Genomic DNA, 17713 nt, shown 5'->3' on the forward strand with positions numbered 1-17713 from the left:
ACGGTCGCAGGTTCGAATTCTGCCTCGGGCATGGATGTGTGTGATGTCCTTAGGTTAGTTTGGTTTAAGTAGTTCTAAGTTCTAGGGGACTGAGGACCTCATATGCCAAGTCCCATAGTGCTCAGAGCCGTTCGAACCATTTTTTCGGGGATGGCGACTGCATCTTGCAACACGATCGATCACCTGTTCATAATGCACGGTCCGTGGCGGAGTGGTTACACGAGAATAATATCCCTGTAATGGATTGACCTGTACAGAGTCCTGACCTGAATCCTATAGAACACCTTTGTGATGTTTTGGAACGCCGACTTCGTGGCAGACCTCACCGAGCGACATCAATAACTCTCCTCAGTGCAGCACTCCGTGAAGAATGGGCTGCCATTTCCGAAGAAACCTTTCAGCACCTGACTGAACGCACACCTACTAGAGCGGAAGCTGTCATCGAGGCTAAAGGTGGGCCAACACCATATTGAATTCCAGCATTACCGATGGAGGGCACCACAAACTTGTAAGTCATTTACAGCCGGGTGTCCGGATACTTTTGATCACATAGTGTATGTGGATACAGCTATCCAATGAAAAATGGTTCAAATGGCTCTGAGCACTATGGGACTTAACATCTGAGGTCACCAGTCCCCTAGAACTTAGAACTACTTAAACCTAACTAAGCTAAGGACATCTCACACACATGCATGCCCGAGGCAGGATTCGAACTTGCGACCGTAGCGGAGCTATCCAGTGACTTATGTTCAAATGTGTGTGAAATCTTATGGGACTTAACTGCTGATGTCATCAGTCCCTAAGCTTACCACTACTTAACCTAAATTATCCTAAGGATAAACACACACACCCATGCCCGAGGGAAGACTCGAACCTCCGCAGGGACCATCCGCACAGTCCATGACTGCAGCGCCTGAGACCGCTCGGCTAATCCCGCGCGGCTATCCTATGACTTACGACCTCAGTGTATAACTTTAGATTTGTTTGTCGCGTTGTTAGTGGAGTATTATGCCGAGTCTCTAGCGCGGCGATGATTTCGGCTCTATCCTGCAGCCGAGATGGTGCGAACGGCACGAACAGTGTTTGTGCTTCTCCGTGGTGCTGGGAGCAGCAGCGGCGGGTAAGAAATGGCGGGCAGGCGAGTGTCGGGGCAGTGCGGCGCGCTGGGCTGCGGCCAGGCCCGTCTATAATTAGCGGGGTGTGCGCGGCCGTCCACTGGGGCTGCGAGGCCTCAGTCGCCGCCATGGCGTCGCCGCTGCCGCTGCGGCTGCTGCTGGCTGCCGCGCTGCTCGCCTCCTGCGCCGCACAGCTCGACTACGCCGAACCGCCCGACAAACAATTGTGAGTACACCGCATACCAGGGACAGACAGGAATGGGTGCTCGAGAGAAACGATTACACACCCCAGAGCTCCCTAGGTGAACTGCTTACCTGTTAGTGCCACCGTACGCTTCGTCCACATATCCGAATGTACACGTATAGCTCCCAGATGTGTATGTACTGTCAGACGCGAACCAGGATTCAGTTGTGTCAGGGTGGTGTCAGAGTTTGCTTTTCGTCGCATGTAACATCTAACGTTCCAGAGATGAATGTGATTATAGTAAGAAAGCAATTAAAATATAAAAAGTTTTAACAGAACGCTATTAACAAGGGTCCTTCTACGACAGTTTTCAGGTGGGAGAGAGGGCTAGATCTGTGTGTATGGATTATTTATAATATTTTTGGAAGACGAACGGTGACTTGTAAATAGCCATAAAAAATTCCCAGTTCTGACCCCGTTAAAAACCTGCGTGATACTGATTTTTAAATCATTTTGTTGAAAGAAACAAACGTACCTACCGTATATTATTTTGTTTACTCCCTGAGTGCCAGGAAAGGGGTGGGGGCGCGCACTCCATCTCCCACTTGCCCCTGAATATCGCGTAAGGGCACCCTTGACTATTAACATTGTCATAACAATGATATACAAAAATGGTTAAATCCTATACTACTACTACTGATAATAATAATAATAATAATAATACTTTTTAACATCAATGTTTAATACATCATTTTAGCGCAATTTCCAAAAAATCGCACTCAGGCGCGGATCTGAGGGGGGAATTGTGTCACGGGATCATGAACCTGGACACTCCCTCCTTCCCACCACCCCAAATAAAAGCAAAATCACTATACTAACCACTCATGTAAACAAGTTAAGGTTATATTAAAACATATATTTGGTTGTCAGTAATATTAAAATCATTCGCAAGTGCGACTTGGTAAATATGGCAAGAGGAAAAATTATATTTTTTTTCGGGGTTTCGGGGGGTGGGGGAGTGCAGGAGGAAGTGTTGGAGAAACTATGACACTTCCCTCAAAACCGAACCCTGCACCCTCGCTTGTCCGCATTCTCCAAGAAAACTTTGGCGAATACATGTGTGATGCAATTGACTTAAGAACTGTAACAGCAACAAGTCTTCCCAACCTTGTCAACATAGTATTTTACAGGATATAAAATCACTAGTAAATCCCAACCCCAGATTCTTTAAAGAATCGAACTGCCACGTACAAAACATCATAGCTCCCGATCTGTGAGTCGTCCAATGACATAATTTTGCATGTACATTAGGTGGTGTATGTGAGTATTGTCTGCAAAACGTGTTGCGAATAGAGTCAGTAGCAAGCAAGTAACAAATGAGAACGTCATGCCTGATGCAGTTTAATTGCATAAAAGGCGAGATGTATGCGATGAACTTTCTCTTTTCATCATTTTGTGGGGTGCGTCATCGAGAAAAAGTTTCGAAACGGTTTGAAATTCTGTGAAGTGTGTTGCAAGTCACTTAGTACTCTCATTTTCAAGTAGTGGATGAATAAAGTCTGTATAATTTGCGCGCCGTGAGTTACTCTGCTACTTGAGTCAGGGCCGCTTTCCGCTGCTTAGAGGGGCGCTATTTAATCAAAATTAATAGCGGCAGCTGACACGGGTGAATGTGTAAGAGGTAAAAGGGGGGGGGGGGCGCAAATGACATGTCGCTATTGTGGAGAAATGTTCACAAAAGAGCCTTGTGAAGGTATATGCGGTTTCTAACTGTAATACTTACTGTGTTAAACCTTTAACATAAGATAGTTCATGTGAAATAGTATGAGTAGAGGTTATACCTGACAATCTGACTAAACTATTAATTGGATCGTTCTACCGACCCCCGGACTCAGAAGACATAGTTGCTGAACAGTTCAAAGGAAACTTGAGTCTCATTTCAAATAAGTACCCCGCTCATACGTAGATTACTGCTCTCAGTGAGTAATTATATGAAATACTGAATGTCAAATTGATGTTGCTGCTAGAAGCCATTAGATAGAAACCTGCCACGGAAATAATGCCCAGGATAAGCCGTTTACTGGTAGTGAGTGTTCAACATTATCAGTATTTTGCTTAGCACTATGACTGTAAACTCATGGCTGCAGACCGTGGCTATGCGAGCGTGTATACTAGTGGAATGTTTTCTTCAGTCGCGTCCGCCTACTTTCGAGAAGTCAGCCTTTCCGTTATTTTTTCCTTAATGGACGATCTTTCCCTTTCTGATTTGCCTTAATCAAGTTCCGGTGGTTTCCTGGATATACCTGTTGACTCAGGAATCCTATAGGGTTTGTTGTTGAAAGCAGGGGTGGTTATACTGTGAATGGTCTGCATTTTACTGAGTGGAATCTTCCCTTCAAGACAGTCAGGCCGACGCGTGCAGGCCCTCTCGCAAGTAAGGCGTATTAAATATAGCTCGTAATTAATAAAATTCCATGCTGTTTTCGAGACTGTAGTTTTCACGCTATACATTTACTTCATGCTTTTCTCTGAAAGTGACCTGACAAATTTATGAAGTAGTGCACATAAAAATATAAACGGTTTTACTATTTTTTTTTTTTTTTTATAGTAGGGGAGGGCAGTCAAGAGGCATGTTCGATACAAGCCGTAATCTTTGACCAGTGACGTGACGTTCATGGCTGCTGTCGTGTAACCATTTTTTGGGCGCTGATGACCCCGCTGTTTAGCGCCCGTAAACCTCAAACACACACACACACACGTGTAACCTTTCGTTGGATATATCCACAGTCTTGTTGTTAGTTAGCGAAGCCAACGATTGTGAAAAAAGAGCAGTTTGGTTTCGAGTTGGCGAAAGCAACGAATACGATACTAAAAAAAGACGTGGTTGTGGTGACGGCCTGCTCTGTAGCTGCACCCCGTTTGAAAAACTCGTCACTAACATCGCGTTGGAGTTGCCATATTTTTTACGGCTCTTGTCGAATTTTTCCAACGTCACTGGTCAAAGCCGACGACTCGCATCGAATATTCCTGTATATCCGGGGTGGGATCACGATCACCCTTGAACCCACCCCTATCTAACCTGCCAGCTTCAATAAAGTGAGATATCGTGTCGGCTGTTGAGCCTCTGATAAAAATAATTTTATGTATATGAAGCAAAGTTATCTTTTTTGACGTTAGTTTTCGGATAACATTTTACTTTTAGCACAAAATAAAAAAATCTTTTGGATTAGCGTGTTTTTTTTCTACTTACAGTTTCTCGTGTGATTTTAAGGAACCTTTCGATGGAAAAAGTAGATGTTTTTACTTATATAGTCTCATGTCTTTGCTTGGTGATAAACTGATTATCACTTCGTTATTGGTCATAGTTATTATGATGCTTCGAAATTAACTCACTATAAAAGTTACCTATTGCAACCTCCCTGTATTTTCGTAGTTTAAGCACGATATATGTACACGAAATGCATCAAAATACTCTTCGAAGGCTTGTCCATTCTCTAATATACATTTTTCTTAATTGACCGCGCAGTTATAACTTTTATAACGAAAATAGCTTCAAATATGGCACTGACATCGACAACAGGCTACGCTACAGATCAGTGTGTTACGGCATAATTTATTTCATATTCACATTCGTTGACTTCGCCAACTCACAACTAAATTATTACAGTCCAATCTGACCTAAATTAGGAGTACGCTACTAGTCAGTCTGTCGTCACAGGTGAGATGTCAGTAGGGTGGGACAAGCGGGCTCCTCTATCGCATTCTAGTTTAACTTATGGCAGATAATTCGAAAAATTTGCAAGCGAACAAGTGAAAGCTGTTGCTAATGTTAAATGAGCAAGAAGTAGCTAGAAATATACACGTACGACAACATTTGGCCGGCCGAAGTGACCGTGCGGTTAAAGGTGCTGCAGTCTGGAACCGCAAGACCGCTACGGTCGCAGGTTCGAATCCTGCCTCGGGCATGGATGTTTGTGATGTCCTTAGGTTAGTTAGGTTTAACTAGTTCTAAGTTCTAGGGGACTGATGACCTCAGCAGTTGAGTCCCATAGTGCTCAGAGCCATTTGAACCATTTTTTGACAACATTTGTTGTCGTTTGGTGTCGAGTGCTGCCTACACCAGCCAATCTGCAAAGGCATAGGGGACGTCTTGTTCTCGGGTGATATTCGAGTACTCGACGTCTGCTCTAGAGGTCGCCAGTTCGTTGGAATCGTGATTTTATCTGTCCTCAGGCTGCTCACCTCTACGTCACACTCCCACTGCCACTAAGTAGGCGGCCCTGTGGAGACAGCGCAATAAGAAGGTAACTGGGAGTCGTAGCTTCAAATCCTGCCACCAGCAAGCGTGGGATTTTATATGCACAAATTTTCCTCCAGATAGGCCCGATTATTTTTCATTACGTTGAATCAGTGGCATCTACAAAAGTATTGCTCTCCATCCCTATCTCTCCCTCGCCGTCTGAGATCGTGATAGTGGTGGCGTACTGATTTGTAGCGTACACAGATGTCTATGTTAGCTTGGAAGCTAACATATTGATGGAGACTTTGCGAAGGCAACGAATTTGAACGTGGAAGGAAAAAAAAATCTAGTAACAGATTGATCGATAACGTAGACCGACGTCTACATTCATCGCTAGCAACATTTTCTCCATATTTATTTTCAGTAAAGCCCGATTATTTACAGAATCGAACTCCACGTGTAAAGCAGCTTCAAACTTCTGATTTCTTTAGAAATGAGTTAATGCGTTTCAAATTATGTGTAAAGTTTGCTGGCAAACGCTAAGTGCTTTCATTCTCAGATACTGGATAACTGTAGTCCTGGTATTTGCGCGGCCTTAGTTACGCTTCCTCGAGAAAGATGCGCAGTTCCTAACTGCAGAGCTTATCTTGCTGTGTTAAACTTCTAACATCAGATTATACATCTTAATGAATAGATTATGCAAGCATTTTAAATTTTTTGTCACTAGAAGTCGTTAGCTAGGCAACCTGCTTCTGCAAGTGAGACTGGTTTACCGTTCGACGGATTAATCGCCAAGTAATATTCATGTAGATACTGGTAGTTCATTGTGACGACGTGTAGATCCTGCTTTGATTGGTTCAGCGAATTTTTTAATTCGGTATGAATGCATCCCATGCGACGCTCTCTCCATAGTCACATTTTCCTATGTAAACGGCTAAAACTGCAAGATGTATTCAGCAACGCTGTGTAGCATAACAGACCAATCTCGGACGAGTATTTGCGTGACTATTACGTACGTTTATAGTAAATTATGTGTGTAAAAAAAAATGCGAGGAGAACTGGGATGACACCGCAAATTTTACCAATCTTCCCTTACGTTGTCTTTCTGTATTCTTAAATCCTTGAGTCTAGCGAGGTCGCCTTTGGTCCTTTTGCCTCGGTACATGTCCTGCCATCTCCATTTCATTCATAATTACGCCTTCCACTCCTGTCTATTTCTGGACCATTCCTGTCCCTCCCAGTAATCCCCAATCTCTCGATATGTCGCTGAGCAACCCTCAGTTTTCGCATTAAAAGTCCATGTCTTACATATCCATTAATTCAAAACTGCCAATACACAGATTGTAAACGATGAATTTCTGACAAATTGGAAGCTTAATTATAAAAACGCTAATTAGTTTATCAAAAGCACTCCAGACCATGTTTACCCTTCTGTTTCTCTTCTGCTGGCTATCCAACAAATGTTTTCTCACAAAAAATTGAAAACTAGTCAGCTCGTCCTATGATTTCATTATAAAATTGCACAATATTCAGTGAAATGTTTGAACGTTATTGTAGTATTAATTAAACTGACTTTCAGGATTCTTTCAAGTTTAATCTATTGAGTTCTTCTGTCTGCTATAGTTTACCCGCTGTTCATTAAGGTGAGGGTGCTGACTGGTTCATCTTTTTTCTTCTCTCGTGTCTCTCCATTTTTGGGAAGTAGAATAATTCCAACATTTTTTGATTTTTGGGGAAATCTCTTCCTATGCAGAAATTCTGTGAACAGCCTTTTGTATTACTTTTCTTCCAGTTTTAACAACTTCTACAGAAACACCATGTATGGCCGACTTTCCTTTCTTCATACCACAAGTGAATTTTTAAGTGCTCCATTGCGTTATTTCTGAAAATAACGAATTTCGTTTTTAACCATCTGTGTTTCCCATGTATAGTGGCACATAAACATTTAAGCCATAATTATCTGTTGATGTTAGTACAGGAGGGTCGCTCATTTTACTCTGTCTAATCAAAAGTATCCAGACACCTAGTGGTGAACATTAATATGGGATGTGTTCACTCTTCGCCATTATGATGGCTTGGTCTCTCACAGGGACACTTTCAGTGAGGTGTCTGACGGGCTATAGACAAATGGCAGCCCAGTCTTCCTCAAGAGCCGAAACAAGAAAAGGTAGTGATGTTGGACGCCGGGGTCTGGTGAAAAGTTGACGTTGCAAGTAGTCCCAGAGGTGTTGTGTTGCGTTCAGGTGGGGACTCTCAGCAGGCCAGTCTATTTTAGGTATGTTATTGTCCACAAACCATTTGCCTCATAGGTACTGCTTTATCACATGGTGCATTGTCTCGTTGATACAAATAATCTACGTCTCCGAACTGTTCTACTGGACACAGTACACAGTGCTATAAAATTTGCCCATACTCTTCCACATTTAGCGTTTTCTTATACGCAATGAGACGACCATACCCTAACCACCAAAAACAGCCCCGCACCATAACACCACATCCTCCTTTACTTCACTATTCTCAGTGATCCTGATGACCTGTAACGTTCTCCAAGCGTTCACCAAACCCAAACCCTACCATTGGGTTGTCATTGGGTATATCTTGATTCACCACTCCAAATCTTTCGTTTCCAGCCATTCACTGTCTAGTGGCGTCGCTCTTTACACCATCTCAAGCGTCGTCCACAGCTCATGGTCTAGTGGCTAATGTTGCTGCCTCTGGATCACAGGGTCCCAGGTTCGATTCCCGGCCGGCTTGGAGATTTTCTCTGCCCAGAGACTGGGTGTGTGTGTGTTGACCTCGTCATTTCATCATCATCATTCTTGATGGTAGACAAAGTTGGGCTGTGTAGACAAAGTTGGGATGTGTACGGGCACTGATGACCGCGTGATTGAGTGCCCCACAAACCTAAGATCATCATCAGCATCTCAAGCGTTGCATAGCACTGACTACAGAAATGTGTGGCTTCTGACAAGGGAACATCCCCATCGCACCCCCCTCTGATTTAGTTATAACTTGGCACAGTGGATAGGCCTTGAAAAACTGAACACAGATCAATCGAGAAAACAGGAAGAAGTTGTGTGGAACTATGAAAAAAATAAGCAAACTATACAAACTGAGTAGTCCATGCGCAAGATAAACATCAAGGATAATGGGAGCTCGGGACCGCCGTGGTCGCGTGGTTAGCGTGAGCAGCTGCGGAACGAGAGGTCCTTGGTTCAAGTCATCCCTCAAGTGAAAAGTTTAATTTTTTATTTTCAGACGATTATTATCTGTCCGTCCGTCCTATGCGAGGTAACTGCGCCGTAGTATGATGACGCTACACCTAAACAGACATCGAAACAAATGACGTAAGTCGACTACTGCGCACGGAAGAGAGAGTATTCCTGCTATCGAGGCTCCCTGGCTGGCAGTTGACTGTTCGCTACTCTGGACGAGAGTGCATTAAATTCGTGAGATGCATTCCGTGGGCAATACGAATCCAGCAAATATAGCTCGCGACTTCAATAACAATGTCAATGAATATTTTCCGAACTGTAAGGCATCGGAAAGTTCCTTAAGGGATCGAACGATTGTCGAACATTTGTATGATTATTTCCTACATTTGTTGATAAAAAGTACGTGTGGTGATGATTGTCTGAAAATAAAAAAAATTAAACGACTCACTCGAGGGAAGACCTGAACCAAGGACCTCTCGTTCCGCAGCTGCTCACGCTAACCACGCGACCACGGCGCTCCTGAGCTCCCATTATCCTTGATGTTGATTATCTTGCGCATGGACTACTCAGTTTGTATATTTTGCTTATTTTTTTCATAGTTCCACACAACTTCTTCCTGTTTTCTCGATTGATTTGTGTTCAGTTTTTCAAGGCCTATCCACTGTGCCAACTTATAACTAAATCTGAGGAGGGTGCGATGGGGAGGTTCCCTTGTGAGGATCTGCTCGACCATTGCAACCCAGTCCTTTACTCCCTATACATAGTCATTACGCTTGCTGGACTGGTGGTAGCACTCTGGTTTCATACAATTTTTCACTACAACCTTCTGAAATGCTCGACGGTCCCTGTCTGTCAGTACATGAAATTTGGCTGGTCTTGGTTTAGCTGTGGCTTTTCTTTTGCGATTCAGCTTCATAAACAAATCACCAGCAGTTGACTTCGGCACCTTTAAAAGGTGACACATACGTCATAGATTCGCTACTTAGTTTATATCCAATGACTAGTCCGCGTTCACTGACCGACCCATTCTGCTGTTTCTGCTGATACTACAGTACTGCCTCCCTGCTTTTATACTGAGAAGTCCGCCTCTCGTAACATCTAGTGGTCAATTTGGCATTGCGTGGGGGTGTCCGCATCGTCCGGTCTGATGATGTAGTTATTTCGTCTACGGAAGACATGCTGCTACTGACTGTTTTTTCGTGTCTGCCAGGAAGAGGCAGAGAGAGTCAGACACGGGGAGAGGGAGGGAGGGGGGGGGGCGATCTAAATCGCCAGAAGTTGGAAGAGAGGCAGCTATTGTGTTCAGAGTGTTCCGAGAACTTGCTCTCATTTGAATATAAAAAGTGTTTAACAGGTACTTTAAGGAGCCTCTCTTAAAAAGTTTGAAATATCGGAACTAAAGGAATGTTCATCATCCATTTCTTTTATCAATACATAACAGTTCTTGCACAGTGACATACATACGCGCCTTTCAATTTCCACTATCAGCGGTTTGTAGCCCAAAGCAAAAATTGTGATTACTTAGTTGTCCCCGAGATTCTATGCAACTTTGGTTCGAGCTTTGGAGCGACAGATCACTCGGTATGTATGAAATAAGTGAAATGTGTTGAAATTAAATAGGTGGCTCTACGGGGATGCAATGATAATAAATAATATCGGTGCAGACCGTTGAGATTTACTGAAACTGCAATATAACGGATGGGTAGTGACAACTAAAAGTTTGTGCTAGATTTCCTGTTTATCGCAGGTAGTCGCCTTAGCCATTAGGCCACCGTCTCTTAATGTCTACGTTTAGCGAGGTATTCCTGGTCTGTTTCTGTAGTATATTTTCACAACGTTCTGTAAAAGAATTAATTTGTAACAAAAATGACAGTGACCTTCCGGTATTTTTTTTTTTTTTGGGGGGGGGGCGGGGGGGGGGAAGGGGAGAGGGAAATCGTCAAGTGTGCGAAGTTTTATCAAGATACGAATAAAACTGTAGATTTGTCATAAGCATACATATACTCTTCTTTGCTGTTCCTTCATTGTGAAGTTTGTCATCTGCATGGTTGTCGCATGGTCCCTGGTACTATAGCCTTATTCGGTCTCGTATTCGTACCGACTTTCCAAATATTATTGTTAGGTGCAGGTTAGGGAGAGTTGTCATTCTTTTTTTTTATTTCGTAAAGCCTTTAACTTTTTTTACTTATTTTCTTGAATGTTATCTACTTCTACATGACTACTCTGCAATTCACATTGAGTGCTTGGTAGAGGATTCATAGAACCACTTTCCGAGTATTTCTCGAGCATTCCACTCTCGAATAGCATCCGGGAAAAATGGACACTTAAATATTTTCGTACGTACTCTGATTTATCTTATTTTATCACGAAGATCATTTCACCCTATTTACCTAGGCGTCAACAAAATACTTTCGTATTTGGAAGAGAAAATTTGTGATTGAAATTTCGAATAAAGATCTCACTGCAACGAAAAAAACCTTTGTGTTAATAATTTTCATCTCAGCTCGCTTATCATATTCGTGACACACACTCTCCTATTTCGCGATGATAGAAAACGAGCTGCCCTTCTTCGAAATTTTTGAAAGCCCTCCGTTAATCCTATTTGTCGGAAGTAAGGATCCCAGACTGCGGAGCAACACTCCAGAAGAGGACGGAAAGCGGTCTCATTACATGTGTTACATCATCTTGCAATGAAAAGAAGTCTCATGGTTCCAGTATAAACTGCTCGTAATTGTAAACCATAGGTATTTACACTACTGGCCATTAAAATTGCTACACCACGAAGATGTGCTACAGACGCGAAATTTAACCGACGGGAAGAAGATGCTGTGTTATGCAAATGATTAGCTTTCCAGAGAATTCACACAAGGCTGCCGCCGGTGGCGACACATACAACGTGCTGACATGAGGAAAGTTTCCAACCGATTTCTCATACAAAAACAGCAGTTGACCGGCGTTGCCTGATGAAACGTTGTTGTGATGCCTCGTGTAAGGAGGATAAATGCGTACCATCACGTTTCCGACTTTGATAAAGGTCGTATTGTAGCCTATCGCGATTGCCGTTTATTGTATCGCGACACTGCTGCTCGCGTTGGTCGAGATCCAATGACTGTTAGCAGAATATGGAATCGGTGGCTTCAGCAGGGTAATATGGAACGCTGTGCTGGATCCCAACGGCCTCCTATTACTAGCAGTCGAGATGACAGGCATCTTATCCGCATGGCTGTAACGGATCGTGCAGCCACGTCTCGATCCCCGAGTCAACAGAGGGGAACGTTTGCAAGACGACAACCATCTGCACGAACAGTTCGACGACGTTTGTAGCAGCATGGACTATCACCTCGGAGACCATGGCTGCGGCTACCTTTGACGCTGCATACACAGACAGGAGCGCCTGCGATGGTGTACTCAACGACGAACCTGGGTGCACGAATAGCAAAACGTCATTTTTTAAGATGAATCCAGGTTCTGATTACAGCATCATGATGGTGGCATCCGTGTTTGGCGACATCGCGGTGAACGCACATTGGAAGCGTGTATTCGTCATCGCCGTACTGGCGTATCACCCGGCGTGATCGTATGGGGGGGGGGGGGGGGGGGGGGGAGGGGGGGGGTTGCCATTGGTTACACGTCTCGGTCACCTCTTGTTCGCATTGACGGCACTTTGAACAGTGGACGTTACATTTCAGATATGTTACGACCCGTGGCTCTACTCTTCATTCGATCCCTGCGAAACTCTACGTTTCAGCAGGATAATGCACGACCGCATGTTACAGGTCCTGTACGGGCCTTTCTGGATACAGAAAATGTTCGACTGCTGCCCTGGCCAGCACATTCTCCACATCTCTCACCAATTGAAAACGTCTGGTCAACGGTGGCCGAGCAACTGGCTCGTCACAATACGCCAGTTACTCCTCTTGATGAACTGTGGTATCGTGTTGAAGCTGCATGGGCAGCTGTACCTGTACACACCATCCAAGCTCTGTTTGACTCAATGCCCATGCGTATCAAGGCCGTTATTACGGCGAGAGGTGGTTGTTCTGGGTACTGATTTCTCAGGATCTATGCACCCAAATTGCGTGAAAATGTAATCACATGTCAGTTCTAGTGTAGTATATTTGTCCAATGAATACCAGTTTATCATCTGCATTTCTTCTTGGTGTAGCAATTTTAATGGCCAGTAGTGTAGTTGGATCTACAATATATAAATTGGAGACATTTATGGGTAACGGAAATTTAGCTGAATTTCTTTCAGTACTAATATGGAAAAGCTCGAACTTTTTATTGTTCAGTATAAATTGCCAATTTTTTCACCATACAGGCGTCTTATGTAAATAATCTTGAAATTAGTATTGGTATTCTGACGGGTTTAGTAGACAGTAAGCGATAGCGTAATCTGCGAATAAGCTACTTAGATTACATCCTAAATCGTTTATACAGATTAGGAACTGTGTAGGGTTTGTAACACTCCTTGGGGAACCGTAGATGTCACTCTGGTTTCGCTCTGGCTTCCCAGAAATTACTGCGATCTACGACCTTTCTAAATGCAAATCACGAATTCAGAAGCAGAGCTGCGGCAGCATTCCATAGGCACGCAATTTTATTAGATGCCACTTGGGAAGAACGGCGTAAAAAACCTTCTGAAATCCTAGAAATATGGATTCAACTTGAGATCCCCTGTCGATGGCACTCATCACCGCACTCATCTGAACCGAAACACTTACCTTTATTGAATTACTTGAGTTGCTTCGCTACCCTGATGGTGTTTTCTAAACTACACATGTTGGCAGCTGCCTTTGTTTTGAATTCTGTGGTGAACGAATTTTGGAAAGAAATGTTCAGTAACTAGACTTCGTTGGCGCTGTCATAGGTATGAAAATACTCAGGCAAATTTGACGGAAATATTGAGTGATCTTCACGCTACAACAGGTTTCTACGGAACACAGTTTAGGAAACACTCCGTAAGCTTCCGAGGCGCTACCAGGGATAGAGTTCGCGGGAAATAATGTGCAAAATACTTTTTTGTTCTGGGCCGGCTTAAGAGTATTCTCGTTATTATATCTCTGCTACATAGCAAGGCAGCACAGTCTTCACGCGCCTTAGGTGCAGGGAAAGGTCTTCATATTCGGGCACGTGTGACTACATGTAGCTCCATTGTATTCGTGTCGGAAGGTGCAAACGGGGCAAGCAGAAATCTCCTTAACAGGTAAGCTTGAGAGGGTTAAATTATCCGTTAGCTACTGCAATTCGCACAGTAAAGAGAATAGAGGAGGAGGGGAAAACGTATATACAAGTAATTCCCGAGTCTTCAATGTTGCATGGAAGACAAAGAATATTTATGAAATATTGGCGAACAGGTTGTCGGGGGACTTACACGCAGTATCCACGTGGGACATGTCCGTTTTACGAGGGGCGTTAACTAAGTAATGCAACACAGTTCTTTTCTGAAGGCAGGGCGGTTTTTTTCTGGATTCCAATACACCATAGTATCCCCCATTCTTTTGGCTGAAAAAACCCTTTTTTTCAGCGTAAGCTGCATTGAATGTGATTGCATGATAGCACCTTCCTGGAAGGGCCTGTACGCCTGAATGATACCAATCTTCTGATCGACATCTTACTGCACCAATAACTTCTGCAACATCCAGGTGCTGCTTCCCGGGGAAGGCATCCTTCATCGGGCCAGACAGGTGAAGATCCGAAGATGCGGGATCCAGGCTGTAGGGTGGACAAGGATGAAAAGTCCTATGAAGTTTTGTGAGCTGCTCTCGGCTGTGCAGATTTTTGTGAAGCCTGTGTTGTCATGGAGAAGGAATTTGTTTGCATTTTTATGGCGTCGGGGTAACTGAAGTCGTATTTTCAATTTCCTGAAGGCAGCACGATACACTTAGGTTGATCGTTGTTCCATGAGGGAGCACATCCAACGGAATAACCCCTTCAGAGTACCAGAAGACCGTCGTCATGACATTACCGGCTGAGATTGCGGCTTTTAACTTTTTTTTCCGGAGTAGACGTGGTATGGCGCCACGCCATAGACTGCCGTTTTGTTTCCGATTCGAAGTGAGGAACCTATGTTTCATCGCCTGTGACGATGTTTGACAAACGATTGTCACAATCAGCCTAGTAATGCGCAAGTAATTCCATACAGGGCAGTCGGTCTCGCTGGAGATCTGCCCACCGTCCTCCCAGATACCGATACCAGTGTTAACAGAGTGGTGAAATTTTGTTAACTATCAGGCCTCATCCCTAAACTGGTGGGGAAGGGCATCAGATTTTAGTACGTTATAAACTGCTCTGCATGTGGGGACAGCCTTCGTCCTCACCCATGAGATTTCGTGTTGACTTTTCGTCAGGGCGCTGCTGACCGTGATGTCGAGCGCCCCCTCAACCCAACTCAACAACAACAACAATTCCATACAGATGGTCCTTCGTTGCTTTTTATAGCCTGTGAGTACCCCAACTGGTACTACTGATACTATCAAAACGGATGTCCAATTGAGCAGCGAGGTAGTTGATCCTAATCCATTGATCACCTCAAATGAGAGTGTACACACGTTCCAACATTGCAGGAGTCACAACTATGTGCGGCCGGCCAACGCGAGGGAGATCGGGGAAGGTTTGTGCGATCTTATTGAGATGATGACAGATACCTCGCCCAACGACCCACCGTGCTTTTGTTCACTATCAGGTCTCCGCGGACATTCTCAAAGTGTCTATTAATATCTGTGATCCTCTGGTTTTCCGCCAGAAAAGACTCGATGACAGCTCTCTGCTTGGAACGCACCTCCGTTGCAGAAGTGATTTTGAAGGCTACTCATAGCGCGCCGCCACCTATCGGAACTTCACGAAACCATAGGGGCTCAAGCAGGAATATTCCACGACGTCCCATAAAAATTCAGTATTTTTCAACCGAAATTGCCCGAGAAAAAAATGTGTTTCATTGCTTATTGCACGCCCTTCGTACATCGTCGGTATTGTAGTAAGCGACCTCGCCCGCAATACTAAATTTTTACCTCTTTTTTTGTTGTATTAGATTTTATAGTAGCACGTAGCTGAACTTGTTTTGATTTGGTCGATCGTTTATGCGACTTGCTAGCTGTACCCTACAAGTTACGAGATTTGTGTGTAAGCATTAGCTGTTGAACTGCTCCTCCCACACCGTGCGATAGCCTTTCACAAGGGAACGAACCCCGCCTGCCGCTGTGGCCGAGCGGTTCTAGGCGCTTTAGTCCGGAACCGCGCTGCTGCTACGATCCAGGTTCGAATCTTGCCTCAGGCATGGATGTGTCTGATATCTTTAGGTTACTTAGGTATAAGTAGTTCTAAGTCTAGGGGACTCATGACCTCAGATGACACGACATCGTTTCGGTTAGGAATAGGTGGAAACATCGGTGACAGTAATGATATTAGCCCTGGAGGCATACTCAGATAGCCTGATGGTTAAGCTGACTATGTATGATAATCAGGGTTAGAGTCCCAGTCTGGTACAAATATTCAACTATCACTACATTTTCATCTTGTTGTGCTTCCCCTGGCATTACAAAAACAAAATTTAGTGTCTCTGGGAGATGTTCTATATGATCAATGTGCCCATATGTCAGAAGCGCTTTTGTCTAAGAGCCCTAGCGAACACTTACTGGAAATCGAAAGGGATGTTTGCGGAAATCTTTTTGGCGATACATTCAGTGTTTCCCACAATACGCAACTGTGGAGAACTCCAGTTACCACCTGAGGCGTATCTGACTAACACACAGACTCATTAATTAAAACTTCCGGACCGGCCAAAGTGGCCGAGCGGTTCTAGGCGCTTCAGTCTGGAGCCGCGCGACCGCTACGGTCGCAGGTTCGAATCCTGCCTCGGACATGGATGTGTGTGATGTCCTTAGGTTAGTTAGGTTTAAGTAGTTCTAAGTTCTAGGGGACTGATGACCTCAGATGTTAAGTCCCATTGTGCTCAGAGCCATTTGAACCATTTTTTAAAACATCCGGGCTAAGAGGCCGTGGTCGAATAGTAGAAATTCTTTCTCCTGACCTTTCGTAGCCAACTGTGGGCAACATCTTCCGAGGTGAGCCAAAGACTGGCTGATGGGCCATGGAGGTCCCGTTTATATAGACTGCATAGAGGGCGACATCGCTCACGACCATGAAATGAAATTTAATGAAATTGCTAACTAAGACTTCAGATTATTATGTACGTATGTACGGAGAAGCCATAGAGGTTTATAAGCACCACAATAATTTTAACAGAAAAGAAGGCTTAAAGTTAAATAAGATATGGCGGTCGATTTTGTACCAACGGTGTGACAGTCGATTACATTTGATCGAGAGTGATGACGTTAGTCAGAGATAGTTTCACCGTTGACGGCACGTGACGAGTGGTGGCGCCCTCAATGCGCTCTATATGAACTGGACCTCCACGGCCCAGCAGCCAGTCGTTGGCTCATCTCTGAATATGTTGCTCGCAGTTGGCAGCGAAACGTCAGGAGGAAGAATTTCTTCTGTTCGAATACGACCTCTTAGCCCGGAAGTTTTAATTAATGAAGACGCCGGCCGTGAGAGCCCACACATTATGAAGACAGAGACTTTCGTGACAGATCAAAACTGTATTGTACTGGTACTCGAAATCGTACCCTTGCCCTTCTTGGATCGAGTTGGTTATCCAGTCACGGGTTACGACCCTCCCGCACAGCTTCAGTTCTTCCGGTAACTCCCTTCCACTTCTCGAAGTTCACAGGCATTCACGTAGATAACTCGCTCGACCACCACTTATGGATGAAATCACAACTTGCAGAAGTGGCTTGGCCACGGTGTAGAGGTCGTTTATCGCTTTGGAGGAAAACGTCTGTGAGGTTTGGTCAGTAGGGGAGAGTTACTGGCAGAACTGAAGCAGCGAGTAAAGATTGTGCGTCGTACCTGGATGCTCAGTCTGTGTATAAGAGTACTGACTGCGAACGGCTCTGTT

At 44.3% G+C, this 17713-nt stretch overlaps 1 protein-coding gene across 2 annotated transcripts in view; it reads left to right on the forward strand.

The window, feature by feature from the left end:
- Positions 1–1235: 1235 nt before the first annotated feature.
- LOC124615372 (voltage-dependent calcium channel subunit alpha-2/delta-3-like) overlaps positions 1236–17713 on the forward strand; it is a 332033-nt gene continuing 315555 nt past the window's right edge. For both annotated transcript variants that reach the window (XM_047143196.1, XM_047143197.1), the window contains exon 1: positions 1236–1341. In XM_047143196.1, coding sequence (XP_046999152.1) covers positions 1244–1341 — 98 coding nt within the window. In that variant the 5' untranslated portion in view covers positions 1236–1243. The remainder of the gene's footprint in view (positions 1342–17713) is intronic.

This window comes from Schistocerca americana, chromosome 5 (genome assembly GCF_021461395.2).
Source record: "Schistocerca americana isolate TAMUIC-IGC-003095 chromosome 5, iqSchAmer2.1, whole genome shotgun sequence".
NCBI classification, from domain to species: Eukaryota; Metazoa; Arthropoda; class Insecta; order Orthoptera; family Acrididae; genus Schistocerca; species Schistocerca americana.